The 21176-nt window shown below is 41.0% G+C and overlaps 1 protein-coding gene across 3 annotated transcripts in view; it reads right to left on the bottom strand.

Annotated features, from left to right (window-relative positions):
* Positions 1 to 20659, bottom strand: part of RAD50 (RAD50 double strand break repair protein) — a 36426-nt gene extending 15767 nt beyond the window's left edge. Inside the window, exons 1-16 of one of the 3 annotated variants that reach the window (XM_079966558.1) lie at positions 20629 to 20659; positions 18216 to 18395; positions 15894 to 15977; positions 14800 to 14951; positions 13188 to 13373; positions 12832 to 13036; positions 12335 to 12463; positions 10567 to 10732; positions 8234 to 8427; positions 7286 to 7492; positions 6265 to 6447; positions 5643 to 5800; positions 4723 to 4898; positions 3647 to 3884; positions 2210 to 2399; positions 406 to 532 (exon numbers count right to left, since the gene is read on the bottom strand). In XM_079966558.1, the coding sequence (XP_079822684.1) occupies positions 406 to 532; positions 2210 to 2399; positions 3647 to 3884; positions 4723 to 4898; positions 5643 to 5800; positions 6265 to 6447; positions 7286 to 7492; positions 8234 to 8427; positions 10567 to 10732; positions 12335 to 12463; positions 12832 to 13036; positions 13188 to 13373; positions 14800 to 14951; positions 15894 to 15977; positions 18216 to 18344 (2524 nt within the window). In that variant the 5' untranslated portion in view covers positions 18345 to 18395; positions 20629 to 20659. Of the gene's footprint in view, positions 1 to 405; positions 533 to 2209; positions 2400 to 3646; positions 3885 to 4722; positions 4899 to 5642; positions 5801 to 6264; positions 6448 to 7285; positions 7493 to 8233; positions 8428 to 10566; positions 10733 to 12334; positions 12464 to 12831; positions 13037 to 13187; positions 13374 to 14799; positions 14952 to 15893; positions 15978 to 18215; positions 18396 to 20127; positions 20383 to 20628 lie in introns of those variants that run through there. The other 2 variants (XM_079966556.1, XM_079966557.1) reach the window with 2 other exon arrangements.
* Between the last annotated feature and the right edge of the window lie 517 nt (positions 20660 to 21176).

The raw sequence follows: 21176 nt of genomic DNA on the forward strand, positions 1-21176 counted from the left end.
TCCTTCTCTCTCCAATGACAATGGGTAGATTACTGCCAGATTTTTTATACTGGGAGTAGATCACAGTCTCTTGGGAGTTGGATATGCCTGCTCTATACCATTGAAGAATACATGGAATATGAAGTGGTTTAGGTTTGTGAATAAAAGTTTGACAAGTATTTCAAACAGTTGATGTGGTCACAGCAATGCCCTCTGCTTGTAAGAGTTAAAGATATTCCACTGGTTGCCACTCCACCCCCCTCTGGTAGTGCTAGAATATCCTAAAAGGATTATATTTCTAGGAGTGTGGAAACGGTACAATATGGTATGTTGCCAGTGGGCTTTTTACATCCATGTGGGAAATGCAGAAATAGAATTCAGTGTCTTGTTACAAAAATAATCTAAAACTTTTTCAAAGCACCCCACCTGTATCCCACTGGTGCTTCTTCTCTTGCTTCTCCTGGCTTACTTGTAGCAGGGTCCGACCTAAATCCACTCCTTGTAGTTTAGCAGCCTGCTGAGCAATTTTTCGTTCAACATCCTTTAGATCAGTCTGAAAAATGAAGGGGCCAATATTGATATTCTTGAATACTGATATTCTTGAAGTGCTTGATATCGCTGTTGGGATGCAGTCAAGTACCTGGTAGGTGCAAGTGGCTATACGTATAGTAATCCCCTTAAGACACAAACACAGCCGTCTCTTCCTTATAATGACCTGGTGCATTTAGCGCATATGCTGTGGAGGAATGTGAAGCCTACACAGGCATCTCACACCCCCACTGCAGACTGCTTTTACATTAACTGCTAAACAGAGGAAGAAGAGCTGGATGAGGGCACATGAGATTATATTTCTTAGTATGCAATCAAACTTTTGTAGTATCCTTACCAAAGGAGGGATACAGAGTACTGATGTTCTGGGCATGAAGCTCAGGGCACCTGCTATTGTCATTTGCCTGCTCAGGTCCCAGGCTAGCAATCCCCTCGCCACCATTGCTCCACTTACTGCAGCCTTCCCTGAACCATTTGTCCCTAAAGGCTGCCCTCCCCACACCATCATCTTCCAATAGGCTGGCAGAGGAGGGAGAGGCAAGATACTACCTACTTGAAGCAATTAACAAAGCAGGGACTTGTAGCCCGTGGCAGCAGGGCCATGGGGTTTGTTCACCCGCCCACTGCCCACAAATGGTGGTGTGGCAGCTCATAATCTTGAGCACAGACCTATACACCTAGATCCTAGAGAAGCTGCTTTCTGTGAACCAGGACATGCCATGCTAAGAAGGGGTCAGATTGATTGGACTGATTTCTCCATTACCTTTGAATTTGCTTTGCTTTAAAGGAGACGAGGGCTTGAGAGGGAGAAAGTATGCAAAGATGTGAAAGAACCAAGGAGTGAGATGTTGCCTAAATAAACCTTTTTCAGATTTTGAGAGGCAAGGAGGGAGTCAAGTTTTAGTATGACCCACAGATCTACCCTTTGGGATATTTAAGATTAAAATGGGGAAATAAAAACTGTATTTTGTGAGTACATTTATTACGTGTTAGTACAATCCTATGCATGTTTACACTACATTCAGCCCATTTCCGTGTGCACAGGGATGAAGCATGAGTCTTTTCAGTGTATTTGTTATTATTTTTAATATATGTATTTAGCTATCTGGATAGACTCTATCCATTCACATTGTACTGAACTCCAAATTTCTCTGGCAAGTTTGAATCCTCCTGTCTGTCTTCACCAGCTGGAATTTAGAGGCTATGTTATAATCTATCAAAATTTTAATCTTTCAGGCTTTTAACATTTTTCCCCCATCTCTTACAATTAAGTGTTATGTTTCCATCTCTAAAATGAGCACATGTTTTCTGGAAAGTCTTCTATTTGCTTATATTTTGATACTATAAAGCACTTTACTATGGCTTGACTATTGTGTGATTATCTGCTCTGTACATATGGCTTTTTCTTTCTAGTTGTGACAGTTGCAGTCTAGATTGGGTTGATTTGTCATTGCTCGGTATCAAGTGCTGATGGTATCAAGTGGTGGCAGTGGATTTGAAATTACATGCACTAGCTGAGAGCTGGTGGAAAAATTAGAGAGAAAGAGATCACATTGAACTAGACTTTTTCTCGTTTTTAAAATCCACATAAACAGAAGTTCTTGCCAAAAGACAGTGGATGGAGAGGGTGGCCAAATCCATGCACTGAGCCCAAAAAACCTTGCAGGCACCCCTGCCTTACCTGATATCTTTCCATAAGTGTAATATCTTGCAGACATGCTTTAGCACTTTCCTCCTCAGTCATTATAGTACCTAGGAGGGTTTCCTGTTCTTCTGTATCACCTTTAAGTTGTTGAATATCTCTGTTGAGGGTCTGTAATTTGTTTCTTAAGTCGGGTAGGTCTTTTTCTTGGAGTTCAGATACCATTTGCCTTAGCAAGAAATATAAAATTCATAATATTTTCCATCTTCAGCAGAAGAATCACCACAGTACAAATAGTAGCTATGCTTGCATTACATATGGATTGCTTATTTTACAGAAAACATCTTTTAGTTTGTCTTTGATTTTGCTCATGACATTTTATCATATTTAAGAAACCATGTGTACTATGGGATTACGCTATAAATTGCTGTCATCCTGTGAAGAAAAATTACCCTAATGGCCATTAAGAGAAGGCCAAACAAACAAACTTTGCATGTATTTACTCAAAGGAGAAGTGGTCCACTTTAAATGCATTTGGACTTGTTTCTCAACTGAGGAGATTCTTGTATGAAATGGGCTGAACTGAAGTGGGCTGCTCTCAACATTTTGGAGCTACCACACATTAATTTTCTTTTTAACTTTAACTTTATCTTTGAACCTCACACAATAACTTTCAGTGAAAGCTATCCGTTTCACAGCTTTTATCATTGTCTCCCTCCTGCCATTTTATTATTCTGGCTGGTCTTATGCTGTACTTTTAAACTAATGTTTTGTTTTGTTTGCTTTTTAAACACGATCATGATTGTTTCTTACGGGTACTACGGACTTGGATTCTAACTTCCTGTGAGTGCAGTTCCTTATGGAACATTCTTACCGATGGAATGCGGAAAGCTGTTCCCTACCATTCCACTTTATCCCTGCCCTTTGAAAATCTGCTCAATGGTTGCAGAACCCACTTGAACAACACAGGAGTGGGTGCTGGAAGCTCCACAGGAAGGAGATCTGCAAAAATCCCCCTTTTCCCTTTTGCCAGAAGCAGACTGTTTGGATACAGAATGCAAGCCACTGTATTATTTTATATTGGAAGCTGCCTTGGATGCTATATATCTGAATGAAAAGTGCTTCAAAATATTTACATAGATAGAGCAGTATCTAACCACAGAATTGCCAGCACAAGGATTTCCACTTGCTTGCTGTAACTTCTCCCTGCACCCTTCATCTGCTCAAGAGGGTGGGTAAACAGCTTTAGGGGGCATATGGGAAGAGGAGAGGGAGAAGCTCTGTTGCAGAAGCAAAAATATTTGCACTAATGGGTCTATTTAGTTGGATATTGCCCAAAGTGTAAAATTGTCTTCCCAAACGATATTAAAGGGCAATTCAAAAATGGTTGCATTCTCTGAAAACTCTGCTCACCTCTCCTCTAGCATATAATTCCTGTAACAAAAAAAGAAAGTTTTATTGCACTTTCTGACTCACCTGACAGGTTTAAGTGACATCATTTCATCACGTCTCTTCTCCCTTCTCTTAAGCTCAGACTCTGTTGCCTTCAGTTTGTCTGGAGCAAGACGCAACTTGGACTGAAGATCATCTACCACATCCTGCAGTTCTGCCTGTGTTTCAAAGACCCTCTGACAAACTGGACAACACGATTCTTTCTCATCCCTTAATTGTGTAATGAACTGCGAATAAACTGCTGTAGCTCCAGCAAGCATGGCTGTTTAAAAATGAATGAATGAATGAATGAATGAATGAATATATATAACCAAAATGATAGCCATTAAGACAGAGCATGGGCAACATTTTATCAAATTCACCAATTCATGCAATGGCATGATTAAACCTGTCTTGTCCTAATTAAACAATTGCCTTAAGAGCAACATTGAATTCCACCCTTTAGCTTTGCCAACATGACCTTAATAGGGCCTTTGCTATGGTCTTAAATTTGCAGGTTTTTCTTATCATTGAATTATAGGCATGAATCCAATTTTGATCCAGTTGATGCCTCCTCCACCCAGAAAATCCACCCCAGAGTGTTTGTCTCTCCAGAACAACATGGAAAGTAGTGTTGGGGGGCATATGGGGGGGTTGCTGCAAGAAAAATGGGAAATTATAATGTCTTCCTTTTCTGTCCTCTTAGATCAGGCATGGCCAGACTTGGCCCTCCAGATGTTTTGGGACTACAACTCCCATCATTCCTAGCTAACAGGACCAGTGGTCAGGGATGATGGGAATTGTAGTCCCAAAAACATCTGTAGGGCCAAGTTTGGCCATGCCTGTCTTAGATGATGCTTGCACTAGATCAAAGATTCTTCTGCAGGCAGAAAGACTCCTGCTTGAAAAAGGGCATCAATGTATGTAAGCCATCATTACTACTATTATTCTTATTTACAGAAAATACATACGAAAGATTTATACGATCTGAAGAGAAACCACCAGAACATATACTAAAATTGGAACGAGAAAATACAACAACAAGTGTATCAACATCAAATTGAATATACAGCTTTGCAGAAAACTATAAGGTAGAAAGGGAGGGAGTTGTATAAACTTGCCTCTCTGTTTAGATGTTTTTTCTATTTCATCTTGAAGTTTGTATAGATCACTTTCAAAATCCTGGCTTCCACAAACATCAAAAAGCTTTTCTTCATAATTGGACAGCTGCTCCTCTTTTCTTTTTAGTTCAGCAGTAATATGATTTTTGTTTTGCTCCGCCGAAACAAGTTCTTTGCTGAAATTTAAGTATTTTTATAACTACAAATGAGAAAATTGCTCTTGTAGTCTCAAATATCATTTACCTTTTAATCTGGCTAAATTTTTGGCTCTTTAGAAATGTCTTCCCATGGGCTATTTTCAATTGTGGCCCTCTATCTACAGAAGGCACTTTGCTCCAGTGGAGGCTTCTGTGAAGGGGGAGGGAAGTGAGGTTTTTTTGGAAATCCCTATTAATTTGCCTGACCTTTGAGATCATCTATCAAGAACCTGCTCCATATTTTTCCCCTCTATTAAAAGTGCAGCAGAGACAACAGACCATCTTATCTGTGGTGGCACCAAGACAATGAATCCTCTACCTAAGGAAGTTAGTCCAGTCCTAGCACTAACACTTTCACTGTTTGCCCTTTAGCAGGCAGCTATGGCATCTCTTTTTCACCAAAAACTTATAGTTATGGCCATTTAAAATAGGGGACTGTTAACTGTGAAACCTCTTTTCTTTTTAAAATAGGTATTTTTATATAAAAATGTTTTTGTGTATTTGTTTGCAGATTTAAAAGGGAAGGATAAAATGCTGAAAATAAACAGATTTGTGAACACAGTCACGCATACAAAATGTAAAGGAGGTTCATTAATATGAAGACAGATGTTTTAGTAGCAGTATCTAATAAATAAATACTACATGTAAAAACAAAAAGAAAACTGAATATCACCCCACTACTGTATCAATGATCATGCAAATTTCAGTTTAAGAAAAACTTACGAGAGCTTGGCAAGTTTGTCTCTTGTCTGATTAATTTCTTTAGTTCTAGAGTGAAGCCAATCTTCAAGCTGCCTTTTATTAGGGAAATATCCAAGCAAGGAAATTAACTCTTCATTGTGCCTGGATTTTATTTTTCTGATTTGCTCCTCTTTATCAGCCTTTTAAGAAATAAAAATGATACATATCAATAATTTTTTATTTCATTTAAAAGTCCGAAAGTTAATTTCAAAATACTCAATAAGCAAACAAATAATTCTAATTCTGAAAACATTGGGATGGTTCAGACACAATTGTCAAAACAAGGTATTAAAGACCTCAGGCTTGCATGCTCCTCCCTCGCTGCTGAACACTACACTTCCCTCTCTACCTTCAGGTTACCATTGTATGCAATTTTGTCACATCTGGTAAACTGTGACTAACCGAAATAATAACAATGTGCCTTCAGAAGTAAATCCTACAGAATTCAACAGGGCTTACTCCCAAGTAAGTGGTGTTAGAATTGTAGCCTAATTCTTACAGGGCCAAGTTATGGTATTCCATCCAACCCAACTGTTATTTTAATTTAACACTCAACATATACTTTGTGCTATACTTTTAACACATGTCAGAAAAAAGGCACTACTTTATCTTTCTTCAGCATGTCCATTTGAGTTATTATTGCAGTATTCAAATTCAGCTGTTCCATCTCTTTATCCAGTTTTCGAAGAGCACTGTCCAAATTTGCTTTCTCTCTTTGCAGCCCTTGTACTTCTACTTCTAAGGCTTCAACATTGCAATTCTTCTCGGCTTCATACAGTTCATGTTTCTAAACAGAGAAAAGAAAGGAGGAAGTTTTTTGTACCAATTAGGGACACATATGCTAACAAATGTCAAAGACAGTCAAAACTAAAATTGTTATTCACTGAACAGAAAGGCGGTACAAGTAATGGATCCAAGATTCTCTAAACAGCAGTTTACCAAACTTTTAGGTTTATTTTTCACTGTTATAGTACACAGAAGTTATTATGTTCTACTAAGTGATACTACGTTGGGCTGCAGGTGGTGGCTCACGTGGTTGAATACCCCTTCCTACAAAATGGTTTCCTACACATAGGGAAAAAAAACCCATTCAGAAAGAGGGCTAGGTTAGAACCATTCTCCCTGCAACTTGTGCTTTTCCATATGAAGGGACTTTTTGTATGAGGAAACTGATGTGGGCCTTCATACACAGTCTGAAGTGAAAGAATCCAAATAGTAGGCCTGAGTCATGAACACGTGCAGAAGTAGATAGGGCATTTGAGGTATGCATCCTACATAAGCTTTGGGCCACCACAAATGACATATGCATCACCCTGCCTGGTAGCACTTCATTCACATCATGCCACATCAAGAAAAGGTAATAAATACGTGTAGGTCACCACTGCTATGTGACATTTGTGGATTTCAGGCAGGCACTGTGCCTCTGTGTGTGTAAGTTCTACCCAGATAGAACCACATCTGCATAGGGCTAAGGACTTCTGGTGATATAGATTAGGTATTTGGAAGGAATAGGGGAATGTTGTTGACTGATCAAAGCAGTTTTAATGTGGTAATTATTACACACACAACTACTTATTGTCACTTATGTTCCCATTAATTAAATGCTACAAAAATGTAAATCTTACTGCTCTGGTAAGTTCCTGATTCAGTTCTAGGAGTCTATCTGAGGACCCTTCAAGCTGCTGCAATTCATGTTTTAGGTTCTTTGCTTCAAGCTGCTTCTTATTTTGAATGTCTGACTTCAGGTCACTGGTTCTTTCAAGTCCAGTTTTTTTATCTCTTATTTCATCTATTTGCTTCTGCTTCATTGTTTCCTTCTCACCAAATTCTCTCTGAAAGAATGACAAAGACAGTTGCTATTTTAATTGGAGTTTGTCCTGTGAAATCAACAGGAACCAAGTGTAAGTAAACATGCTTAATTCCCCACCTGGCACCTCACATTGTAAAGTCTTACCTAGTTGACCAACTCAATTCATAACAGAGGAAGACTGGGTTGTAATATCAATTTCCATTCCACTATGAGAGGAATGCATCTGTGTTTTAAGAAGGCCTAACTGGTGTCCATAATATTTCCCTCCCTTTTTTATAATTGGAAGTATTACTGGGGATTTCCCACTTTCTCCTAAATATACTACACAGATACAACAACATCTTTAGGCTTCTCTTTAGAGCCAAGCCTTCTCAAGACAGCTTCTATTATATACAAACAGAAGCACAATATTTAATAAAAACAAAACCACAGCATATCAAAGGCAGCAAAACTGAATTTAATTCTAGTGATTACTACCACTCAATACCTCTCCAAAATAAGGCAAATGGTCAATCTCACTTTTAATCAGTTATAACCATTTAACACAAAAACTACACAAAGGCATACACTACATGGGAGTTCATACTACTGTACTGTGCTAATCTAAAATTTATTTGGAAATCCCACTATTCCAATGTTACTAACTTTGAAGTAAATATGCTTAATTTTGGACCCTGATATTTCTAGAGGTTTAGAGTGTGGCTGTATTTTGCTATTTTACATTAACTTAGCTTTTAGGCAATGCAAGAACACAAATATTTACCATTAACTGATTAGCAGCTTCCATGTCTTTGTCCTGTCTCTCTTTCACAAGCCTGTGAAAACTATTATTTTGCCTTTCATTAAAAGGTGGTCTTTCAAATCCTTCCAGTTCCAACTGAGCTGCCAAAGACTGAATTAATGAGTCCCTGGTTTTAATATTCTGTTGGTGACGATCTGCTTGCAATTGAAGACGACCTTCACAAACATATAAACAATGAAGTTTAAACACAGATTTTTAAAAGCTCAAAATATAAGAATTCACAACTCTATTAATCAGATACAAGAAGCTCCAAAAAGCTCAAATGAGTCTTAAATAGAAATTTTCACTTTGTTAATTGGGGGGGGGGGGGAGAGAAATATACAACCACAACTTTTAAATCTGTTTTAAATGCATAATTAAATGCTTTGGAAATCTATGTTCTCATGCTTTCAAACAAGCTTCAAAATTATTCTGCGTGTGGTCAGCAGTTGTGAATAAATTTAGGTCCTGGGCAACAAGGGCTGATTCAGAATCTCCCCTTTGTAGCTTATGTTCAGTGGGTGAATCCAATATTGCACTCATAGCAAGGGTAGTTCTCCACCCTCTCTACCACAGCCACATGCTCCTCAAATAAAGCCTCTTTTAAGAAGAAGGGGCCCCTAGGGAAGCCTTGAGATATGGGAGTCAGAGGGCTGCAGTGTGGACTTGGAGGCATGGTTCAAGAACAGTCTAGTTCACCACTGAGTAAACTTGCTTTTAGTGCCAATTTAGGACTAAGGCAGTCATGTATGATGTCTACTGTATTATTTCATAAACAGCATGGCCGCCTTTGTATTATGTTCAGAAGCTAGTAAGACTTTTCTGCATAACCTTTATTATTTGTGCTAGTTTAATACTGTGGGTTTATCTTCCCTCCCATTTACCTTCTCCTACATGACCAGATACAGAATCATTTGGAAGGTTGCTCAGTCATCTGATTATTCTTTATATATGGAGGGGTCCCCGCTAGTTTTTTCTACATCTAGAAAAACAGCTGTGGGAATTCAATCTGACAGCAAAAGACAGCCCAAGGGGAAAAGGTTAAATGCACCCTTCCTAAGCATGACATTAAATCTGAAGTACTTGCCTCTCCAGTGCATTTTATAACTAAAAAGCAACTGGACTCTCATTCACAAGTCTCTTGCCTCGTATGCAATTTGATTTTCAGTTTCAGATGGAAAGGAGGGAGATTTATTTCTTTGGTCTTTTCAGGGAAATAAGAGAGAACTGCTTCTTTGATGTTACAACTACTGTAGATAGGTATACTGAATAATTCCTTGTTCCCTTTTAGTTTGTTCTTCCTTCCCATCAAATTCTATGTATGCTTACTCAGAAATCAGTCCTATTGATTTCAACGAAGCTCACATCAAGTACACGTCCATAGATGTGCATTTTAATTCCACAGCTTCTTTCAAAACGTGTTTTAAAAAGGTAAAAGACCAAAATAAAAGGGTTGGTTTTTTTAAATCCACTGTTTTGCAGGCATGCTGGTACTTTTGTGATCTGGTAAGGCTGCTTTCAAAGACCTCAGATTAAGGTATGTTCAGTGATGAATCCCAACTATTATACTTTAGAAAAATGTTTAGTGAGTTAGACAACTGTTTCAAAGGTATTAAAGACCTACCTTATTTCAAATTTAGGATTAAGGAATTTGAGGAACATGATCATCAACCTAGTTGCTGCTTATCTTCAAGAATTCTCAAATTTGAGAAATATGTGGTTTTGAAGCCAGATAGTTGTGTTGTGTTCTGATGGCAGAAGAGGGGAGGCAATTGTAAACAAGTCCCCATTTCACCTGCAGTCTCTTCCTACCCTGAAAACCCAGAGGGTTGGGAGACCCTGAGGAACAGGGGGTGGGTGGTGGTGTCCGAGTGTTGGGCTGCAAGCGGAGGAGGGAACTGGCGAAAATCATTTCACCTTCTGTTTATGTAAAAGCAAGTCCGGAGCCAACCCATCAATGCTACCCAGAAAATCCAATGATACAAGATTATGTGTTCACTTTGCATGGTCGCTCTCATAACTTTTCAACACGTGGAAGTGTGTGTAAATGTGTTGATTAAATGTTGATGGAGTCCGATAAAATAGTGCTGGGCGCTGGACACAGTTGGTCATCCTTGTTGTAACTTTTAGGTACAGTTAGTGGCTGCTGTGATAGCATTCTGGAATGGGTATAATGGATCAAATAGTCACCAATGAAATCTAGTGCATGAACAGAATTTAATATGTTAATCAAGAAGTATACCCATTTCTTATATAGCTCACTGCAAATGCTATTAAATGCTTGAAATATTGAAACAAACAGGCTACTACTGTACCTTGTTCAACCAACAATTCTGATTTTTCTCTGTTGAGTCTTTGATATTCTTTGTTTGCTCTCTCCAATTCTCTCTGGCATTCTGTTAATCTCCTCTCCTTTTCTCTCACGGTTTTTTGGTGGTTTTGGTACATATCTCTAAGATGCTCATCAGTTCCTTGAAAAACCTAACATTACAGTACAGAAAAAAGTAGTTTTTAAAAATACTTTATCATGGTTCAGTGTGTGAGTACAAGGACCAACCTAGACAGGATGCAGACCTGTCATTAGGATACTTGAAAAAGTAGTAATTTACACAGCTGCTTTTTAATGAAGATTTTTAACCCTTGCCTTAATTAAAATCCCCCTTCTCTGGAATCTGACAATGTAACACCCATGGGCCCTTGAGATCTCCTGGCACCTCAATGCCTTCTTCATCATGAAGTGGTAAGTGTAGTTACCTCCCCCTCTTGAAAAGTACAGTTTTAAAGGAAAGCTGTAAATGTTGCCCTTTCCCGCTTCCGTCAGCCCTGTGTACATTTCAAGGCACAGATTGACAACTGAAACACTGAAGAGAAAGTGGAGCCACCAGGCAGGTAGGCTGGAAAAGGGAACAATATCAAAAACTGGGAAAGGAAAACAGAGTGACCAAGTAATGAGAAAGTGGGGTGCTAGCTGCAGGAGCCAGAAGAGCAGAAACAGCCAGATGGAATAAAGCATGCAAGACACATACACACATTTGATCCAGTAAAACCAGATCATCTCTCTGTCCACTGACTGAACCATAACAAACATGGATCAGGTTTCCAATGCTGCCATTGTACAAAAGCAGGGATTCGAGGCATAGATCCTGTCAAAACTAGTGTCAAATCACAGGTCACCTCTGTGTAGACAGATGCATCCTGTCATTGGTCGGTATTGTTGTTATCCCATGTAAAAAATATGAAGATCCATGAGGAACTGTGCCTTGAATGTGATGCTGACAAGTACGGAATCTGTGGTTTTTACTATGCGATCTGTAAGACAATGCTGTTGTTTTTTGGGAGAAGCCGATGTAAAATCATGCAAATCCAAGAGAATCCGTTTTAATTCTATTAGATCTGACTTTTACCCGGACCTCATGAAAAAGCAAAGGGTGTGTGTGCGTGTACACAGAAGGGGTTGTGCTCACAGCACTCTCAAAAATCCAATGTTTCTACAGGCCCATAAAGCTTGGTGACCCTTAGCTTCATACTTAGATGAGGTAAGTATTTTCAGTGGCATGAAAAATGACTCTTTACTGTTAACTTTTTTTGGTGATTAGTGCAAAAGAGCTGGAAAAATTGCCCTCACTGTCAGCTGGCTCTGTTTGCCTTTCCTATCATGTAACCAAGTCCAAATGCCAATTTAATGTCATGACATCATCCCATTCACTATACAATACCCTACTGGCTGACAATTCCAGTAATTCCGGGGGTGGGGGAGACTACAATATTTTTTTAAATGTGAGTATTTGCAAAGTGTGGGGGGTTTTGTAAAATGAAATAATTCAGACATCCCCCCTGCACTACTTTTGACCTGATAATTAAAACAGGACAACAGTGGACCCAAATCTGATCACTGTGATCTACAAGGTGAATGGGAAGCATGGTAAGAAACATAAATTATTGCTAAAACAAGGCGGCTCACTGATTAAGAAGCATAAAAGCTGCTGTACAAAAATTAATGATTTGCCACTGAGGCAAATTAGATTTTATTGTACAATCCATAGTCCATTTCAAAGTAGAAAAGACCAGAATGATCAAGCAAACCTTCTCCATCTTTTGTTGCAAATCTTGGTTATCCTTTTCCATCTGTCTCTTCCGACTCTCCAGAGCTTTAACTTCATTGTCAAGTCTCATTACTTTCACAAGATTCTGCTCTATGTCTGCCAAACGATTCTAAGAAGGAAAGAATGCTTAAAATAAACAAACTATGTACCAAGTGTTAGAAATGTTACACATTTCTAATTATATTAAAAGCAGGTACTTAAAATGGAGAATTTAGGATGGTACTGATCAGGAAAGCTGGAATCTTTGAACATAATTACTATCTCATAATGCTATGAAGCGGTGCAGTACTTTCTACTCAGAAATAGTAAGGAGAGGACCTTTTTCCCTGTCCTACTAGCTCAAGAATATTTGTAAGAACAAGGGGATAGAGCAAACATTTATCACTCCAAGGTCAGGAAATAATGGTAATTGTACTTCTACTTCTAAAAGGAACTCTATTACATAAAAATCTTAGCTATACAGAGACAATTAATTACCTTCAAAGGTTCAAGTTGATTCTCAATAGATTTGACATTTTCCTTGGATGCAGCCAACTGAGTTTCCCTATCAGAAAGCTGATTCTGAATCTCATGTGCCTTTTCTTTATTCTGTTTTAAATACTTCAGTTCTACTTGACACTCTTTAACTCGCTGGCTTTGTTTCAGTCGTACCTGGCGGAGTGTTTCCAAAGCCTTAATGTACCTTTAAAAAAAGAAAGAAATGTATACATTTTAAACCCCAATAGCATTAATATCTTCAAATGATGCAATTAATTAATGAGTTCTTTAAATGTTAGAATTAAGAGGAATCCAATGTTTTAATTCTATCAGAAAAGCGATCAATGAAAATTAACCTGGTTGCTGAGAAGATCTCATCAAATTTCTGTTTCAGAGCTCTTCCTTCACTTAGGGGCCAGTTGGATTCTTCTTGATGGCAGAAAATGACATTGTTAATCACAGACTTAGAAACACCCAGGGCACTAATCATCTCTCGGTCAATTTCTGCACACTTGGAGCTTAGACTGACCTTCTCCCCATACCTGTATGAACAAAGAAAGAAAATGTAGAAGTGTAACCATGTACTACAATCCCAAGTCTCCGCTAAAAATAAAAGAACAATCGAGAAGCTCAATATTTACCGTATTTTTCGCCCTATAGGGCGCACCGGCCCATAGGGCGCACCTAGTTTTTTTGGGGGGAAATAAAGAAAAAAAATTATTTTCCCCCCCCCAGGCGCGGGGCTGGGGAAGCCCGAGCTTCCCCTGACCCCAGCCCCCAGAACAGGCTGCTATCCGCAAGCCTAGGGAGCCCGGCGGGAACTCCCACCGGGCTCCCCAGGCTTGCGGATATCTGCCCGAAGCCCGGGGTGCAAGAGGGGTCGGTGCGCACCGACCCCTCTCGCTCTCCAGGCTTCAGCGAAAGCCTGCATTCGCCCCATAGGACGCACACGCATTTCTCCTTCATTTTTGGAGGGGAAAAAGTGTGTCCTATAAGGCGAAAAATATGCTATTTTCTAAATTCAATACAATCTCAACCTTTATTTTGGAATATAGAAAAGTTCTGAAAGGTTCAGTACAATAACATCATGCAGCAAAATCTGCATCTAACAATTAAAATACTGTTGTATAACATTCAAAAATCCTCACTGCATGTTGCAGAAACCTGGCTACTATCTCCAGCTTATCCCCATTCTGACTGCCACTCCCTGCTAACAACCAACTGCTTAAGTTATTTTCCATACTAAAGAGTCAGTTGATGTGGAAGTCTCCCTGGATAAGGCAACCATTACATATTTAATATATGGATAGGGTGGGACATCCTATTGGTGCAACAATAAAATTGCTTGCATATTTACAAAACTAGGTAGGGAACGGTATGGTTTCAAATTGGATGGGGGACCTGGTGCATGTTGAAATTCCTACGTTGCAGGGGGTTGGACTAGATGACCCTCAGGGTCTCTTCCAACTCTACGGTTGTACAGTTCTATATTTTGTTGTTGTTTACTTGCCCTTTACCCTAAAGTCACAGGGCAGGTTACAATCCAAAATACATTTTTTCCTGTTTATTTTTCTTTCAAGTCATCATGTTCTCTTCCTTCAAACCAATTTCATAAACACAAAAACTATAAAATCAATTAGATAATCTACTTAATTGCAGAAAGATAAAAAGCAACTGAATGCATTAGTTAAAAAAAAAGATTTCCAATACATTTAAAATTAACTGCACTACAAGCTTAATAACAGATTACAATTCCTTCACTGCTTTGTAAAAACAGAATGCAGAGCTACCAATTGTCATTGTCTCCATTTAAGTGACATAACTGCAGAGAAATCATGAAGGACCACAACCAATGTATTTAATAAATAATTGAAAGGCTCAATATTTTGTTCTGATATATTAGAAAAGATGAACAGGCAAACACATACAAACGTATGCAACAGAAAATATTTACGTCTACCCACTAACTTTGTTCTAGTAATGACTCCTTCAAGAGTTTTAAATTCTGTTTTCTTTCCTTTCTGTGTGCATGCCATGGATCTTTGAACAGCTACAAGTTCTCCATTAACATCACGAAACTGAAGTCGAATTTGAGCTCTGACATCTGTTTCATTGGCGACCTTCAGCAACAATAAAGTAAATTTAGTAAGTAAGTTCACCTAATTCCAACTCTATGACCCTCATCCCCTGTTCTTTAGTGCGCACACATAAGCTGCCCCAGCTATTTCAATGAAGGGAACAGATCTGAACACAAAAGGGATAAGCATGCTTCTTTGAATTAATGAGACTAACCCTTGCCATGGAAAACCATACCACACAGATCAATACTTCATCCCTATTCACTGAACTGAATGCATATTATTGCAATAGAGCTAAATCCCTCCTGTACATATATTCAACATTCTGGTTAAACATTTATGTAATTATTTGCTAAGTGTCTATGCTGCTCCACAGCAAAGCTCTAACAGTTTACAGTAAAATGTTGCTGCCAGCCAGTGTAGTCATTATTGAGCAAGGTGGACCAATGGCGTGACTCACTATAGGGCAGTTTCCTATGTTAACTTCCAGTAGTAGCAGCATAATCCCTGCAAACCAGAGCTAGCCTTGAAAGATGGTTCAAAGGAATATTATAGTGACTGGAACTGAAAGGTCCAGAAGATTCAAGAGAGACATACACCCTCATCTGTTACCCACCATCACAGCCAATGCAAGGCCTGGGCAAATAAGAAGTTATTCCTTCACAAGGGGCTAATAGGATAATGTTTTCTCAGGGTGAAATGTAACTGTTAATGGGAATAGTTTGTAGGCCACAAGAATACCATTTCATAATAAAGGAGTTTGCAAAGAACAAAATATGTAATACATGACAGAATAATTACTTTTAGAGATATATAATCTCAAATGGCTCTATAATCCAGTGACACTTCATCTCAAGGCATGCACAATAGATATACCATTTGTCACTTTTCCACAAGTAAGAAAATGTTAGCTCAATTATTACCAACACATGTTATGCTGCTTACTGGTCGTTGTGAAATAGAGCTAACAACTTCAACACTTACTTTTGGGTCATGAACAAATGAGTTTCCTTTGGTGCCAGGTGGAAAGTCCCCAGTGCAAATATACTTGAGACATTCTATGATAGTCTAATTAAAATAGAAACAAGTAATAATAATAATAATAATAATAATAATTTTTTATTTATACCCCGCCCTCCCCAGCCAAGGCCGGGCTCAGAGCGGCTTACAAACAATAATAAAAACAAGAAGAATGATTACAACTTAAAAACAAAAATAAAATACAGCATTAAAATAATGGAACATTAAAATATTAAAATGTAGCCTCATCGCAGGAGGAGAAGGAAAAGAAAAAAAGAGAGAGAGAGAGAGAGAGGGAGGGAATCAAATTGGCTCCAAGCCAAAGGCCAGGCGGAACAACTCTGTCTTACAGGCCCTGCGGAAAGAAATCAGATCTTGCAGGGCCCTGGTCTCATGAGGCAGAGCGTTCCACCAGGCCGGAGCCAGAGTTGAAAAGGCCCTGGCTCTGGTTGAAGCCAATCTAACTTCCTTAGGGCCCGGGACCACTAGGGTGTTGCTATTTATGGACCTTGAGGCTCTCCATGGGGCATACCGGGAGAGGCGGTCCCGTAGGTACGAGGGTCCTAGGCCGTGAAGGGCTTTAAAGGTCAAAAGCAGCACCTTAAATCTGACCCTGTACTCCACCGGGAGCCAGTGCAGCTTGAAAAGCACTGGGTGAATATGCTCCCATGGCAGAGACCCCGTGAGGAGCCTCGCTGCAGCATTCTGTACCCGCTGGAGTTTCTGGGACAGCTTCAAGGGCAGCCCCACATAGAGCGAATTACAGTAGTCAAGCCTGGAGATGACCGTCGCATGGATCACTGTGGCCAAGTCGGGGCGGGAAAGGTAAGGGACCAACTGCTTGATGCGGCGAAGGTGGAAAAATGTCGCCTTGGCTGTTGCTGTAACCTGCGCCTCCATGGAAAGGGAGGCGTCAAGGATTACACCCAAACTCTTAACGGAAGGCAATGGCACTAATTGGGCCCCCGCAAAAGAAGGGAGTTGGTCCCTCATCCCCATGCCATCCCGACCTAGCCATAGGACCTCTGTCTTTGAAGGATTTAGTTTCAATCGGCTCCCACGAAACCATCCAGCCACAGCTTCCAAGCATCTGGTCAGTGTGTTCGGGGTCGAGTCGGTGTGGCCATCCATCAGCAGATAGAGCTGAGTGTCATCAGCATATTGGTGACAGCCCAGCCCAAAGCTCCGGATAACCTGGGCAAGGAGGCGCATAAAGATGTTAAAAAGCATCGGGGAGAGAATTGCGCCCTGCGGCACTCCACACACCAAGGAGTGGCGCGACGACATTTCCCTCCTTAGTGCCACCCTCTGTCCCCGACCAGAGATAAAAGAGCACAACCAGTTACGGGCAATGCCCTGTATCCCCACAGGATACAGGATACCAATTGTTGATACCAAGTGTCAACGGGATACCAATACTTGCTGCTCTGTTGTTTCCAGGAATAAGAAACAGACATAAATCTAGAGGCAATTCATACTTTACTTTCTCCAGATGTCTTGTGTGTTTAACAGCTCATGCGAGTATTTTATTCATGTGAACAATGTTAATGTCAGGGGACAGGGATGTCTCATGGAACTCTGCATATCAGTTTCCATTAAAAGGGATGCAGAACACACTATATACTGCACCGTTCTGCAAATTCCTTCCTCAAGGTGCCATTGTTTTGACATGAACAGACCTTTCATGCAAGCTGCATGACTAAGCTGGGTTTTATGGTGGTGCTCATATTTTAGTCGGTGGGTAGGACTTGTCATTATTATGCTACTAGATTAGCATTTTATAGTTCATTGTTTTAAAGGTTTTAATTGTTTTTAACTGTTGTATTTCATCACTTTTGAGTTACAAAGTCACTTTGAGACTTTTTGTAGATAGTGACTACAAATAGGAAATCTGTTAAACACACAAGATAGACAAGTAAAAAAATGTATCAACTTTGTTCCTTGAAAATATTCATGCCCTGCTTATCAGAACTGCCATTTTCCACAGCAATGCCATATATTGTTAAACACACTAAAGCTCATAGATTAGTACTTATATTGCTCAAATTCAGGAGTCATTATAGTTCAGCAGGGTATCTGGGTTATCTGACAGCAAAGGAGCACAGCCTTACTGAGGACTAGGCAAATGGATCTGCATTGTCACGCACAATTCACTAAACTGCATCCTCACTGGACAATCACATTTTTATAACTGAATGCATTGAAGCTGACTAATTACAAACCCCAACCCAGAAGGTACAAAAATGCAGTTTATCTAAAATGAAATTAAACCTACTTGAGTCTTACCGTTTTCCCAGCACCATTTGGTCCCACCAAGATAGTTAAAGGATTAAAGAAAGTGATCACTTGCTTGTCTTTGTCCTCTACTCCAAAGCTCCTCACACCGAGGATGCTCATTTTATCAATCCTGGACATTTTTAATGAAAATTCCTTTTCTATAAACACTACCTTGTATTGTTCATAAACCTGCAAAAAACAAACAGTTTAACTGATAAATCAAATACATCATTTACCTTTCTTCCTAGACAAGAATAAGAAATTGTAATTAATAATTGAAGAAAGCAGAGCAAATTCCTTTTCTATATCATTATAGGTAGTTAAAATACTGACACGATGCTTTTGTTATGATATATCATCCTTCAGCTAATTTTCATTCCCAGATCAGAAGACAGACTAGATCAGATCTATTGGATCAGATCAGATAGATCAGATTTTGTGAGTAGGAAACCTCAGGCAGGCCTAGGGGGCAAATTTGGCTCTCCATGCCTCTCTATTGGGCCTTCAGATGTACATCAATAGCCTTGCCCTCCATTGTTGTTTTTGCTTGGCTAGATAGAATATGTCATTGAACTCTAAAAATATTTCTTGCTTGCCTGGAAGAGGGATTTGTGAGTGGAGTGTAGAATCTAGCCTACTGTATGTAGATAACATTCACTGCCATTGATCCATCCACTTTGACCTCTGACCAACCAAAATGGTCAAAGGCCTGGAAACGATGCCTTATGAGGAACGGCTAAGGGAGCTGGGCATGTTTAGCCTGGAGAAGAGGAGGTTAAGGGGTGATATGATAGCCATGTTCAAGTATATAAAAGGATGTCACATAGAGGAGGGAGAAAGGTTGTTTTCTGCTGCTCCAGAGAAGCGGACACGGAGCAATGGATCCAAACTACAAGAAAGAAGATTCCACCTAAACATTAGGAAGAACTTCCTGACAGTAAGAGCTGTTCGACAGTGGAATTTGCTGCCAAGGAGTGTGGTGGAGTCTCCTTCTTTGGAGGTCTTTAAGCAGAGGCTTGACAACCATATGTCAGGAGTGCTCTGATGGTGTTTCCTGCTTGGCAGGGGGTTGGACTCGATGGCCCTTGTGGTCTCTTCCAATTCTATGATTCTACCTTGCCCACTTTCACTTCCAGACCTGCCAACCATTGGCATGTGGCCCCAAAAGGTTGCCCAGAAGCGAATGCAGCCTTCATTGCAACCCCCTGCAATGCAGGCATTCACTGAGGGCTTCAAACCACGAACATTCAGACGCACTGACCCATGCTGAAACACAACTTTTTTATTATTATTTGTGGGTTATGGCCTGCTCTCAGTTCACAGCCCAACCCAAGCTGGGGTACACCACCATCACTACACGATCATTTCTCTCTCTTTTTAATGCTGTTCCTTCTTTAAAAGAAGCAGGGGGGCAGAAGAGAGAAGGCATGAGGAATAAATTCAGGAAGAGCGATCAGGGAAAACTCGTCAGTGAAAACAGGTCCTATCTTTCTCACTAGAGGTGGAAGATGGCTTCTGATACTCTTCTGGCAGGATTTACGGCAAGTGAGCCCCTGATCTACCCACTATTAAGAGATAAGGAGGAGGAGGAGGAGGCCTCTTCACCGCCCCCAGTGACTCATCCGCCGCAGCGTGGCCTCCAACCCCGTGGGGGAGGAAGCCACGGCTTCGAGGAATCTCATTCTAGGAACTCAGGAGGAGGAGGAGGAGGAGGAGCGCCAGGGAACTGCAGCCGCAGGCGGAACCGTAAAGCCGGGAGGGACCCCCAAAGGTCATCCAGCCCAACCCTCTGCAGCGCGGTGGGGGAGGGGGCGCTCCGAGAGTGACTGGGCTTTTAAGGGGCTAGAAGGAAGGACCCGTGGCTACGGGAGAGGGAGAAGCCGCGGCTGCTGGGATACTCCTCAGCCCCTCACAGAAGCACCTGAGAGACGGACGAGCCTCGGTCTCCACCCAAGAAAACGGTTCTCCGCGAAGTGAAAGCGCCGCCTCCGCTTCCCGCCCCAACAGGCCGCCCTCACCTCACGTCCCAGAAGCCACAAGGCTTTCGCGCCAACGGCAGAAAGCGCCGCCCGGCCGACGTCATCGGCATCGCGGGAGGCCCCGCCCCCATCTCCAACATAGAGATAGGAAAGGTCTAGAGGCGCGCGCCGTCGCTGGCTCCTCCTTCCCGCTGAACTGCTCTACCCCACACCCACCTTCTCGCCCGCAACGTAGGAGGGATATTAGAGGGCGGCGGTAGGGGCGGCTTCCGCACAGAGCTAGGAAAGGATAGAGAAGGGGGCTGCCGGGAGCTCGTGCAGCGAGAGGGGACTTACGAGGCTCCCCTGCCGCTCTCCCGCCCTGGCTCTGAGGAGAGAAAAACCGCCCACGGTAAAAGCACGCGGAGAGACCCGCTTCCCGGTGCCGCCGGCCAGAGACTTACGTTGCAGCCTGACGACGCGGGCCTCAATTTCCGGTTCTTTTAGATAATTCTCCGCCCCTCTCCTGGAGGAAGTGAGGAAATAAAATCGGGAGGTTTCGCGCAGTTACAAAGCGGGTCAAGACAAAAATTGACATCTGCCCCTCCCCTCTGGTTTGTATTTTTAAGCCACGCTCCTTGGAGCGCAGGAAGACCAGTGCAAGGAACTTTATCGTCGGTCAACTCCTGTTCTGCTTCACATTTCTGTACTTGAGCCTATATTGTTTTTGTTATTTTGCAATACTAAATGTGCATGTGATCTAGTCCTGCTGAATGCAGAACCCTTACCCTCCAACTCTCATAATTCTACAGGGATAATGGACTGTAAGGGTTTTGGCAGAGAAACTTTTTAAATGTTTAAAACTATTCCTTTGCTAGTCCTGGTGTCATCTTCACACCATACACTGAAGGCTCTCTTACACCACTAAAAGTTATGGCTTCCCCCAAAGAATTCTTGGAACTGTAGTCTGCTAAGCGTGTTGGGAATTATAGCTCTGAGAGGGGTCTCCAAA

This window comes from Podarcis cretensis, assembly GCF_951804945.1.
Source record: "Podarcis cretensis genome assembly, chromosome: 2".
Classification (NCBI taxonomy): domain Eukaryota; kingdom Metazoa; phylum Chordata; class Lepidosauria; order Squamata; family Lacertidae; genus Podarcis; species Podarcis cretensis.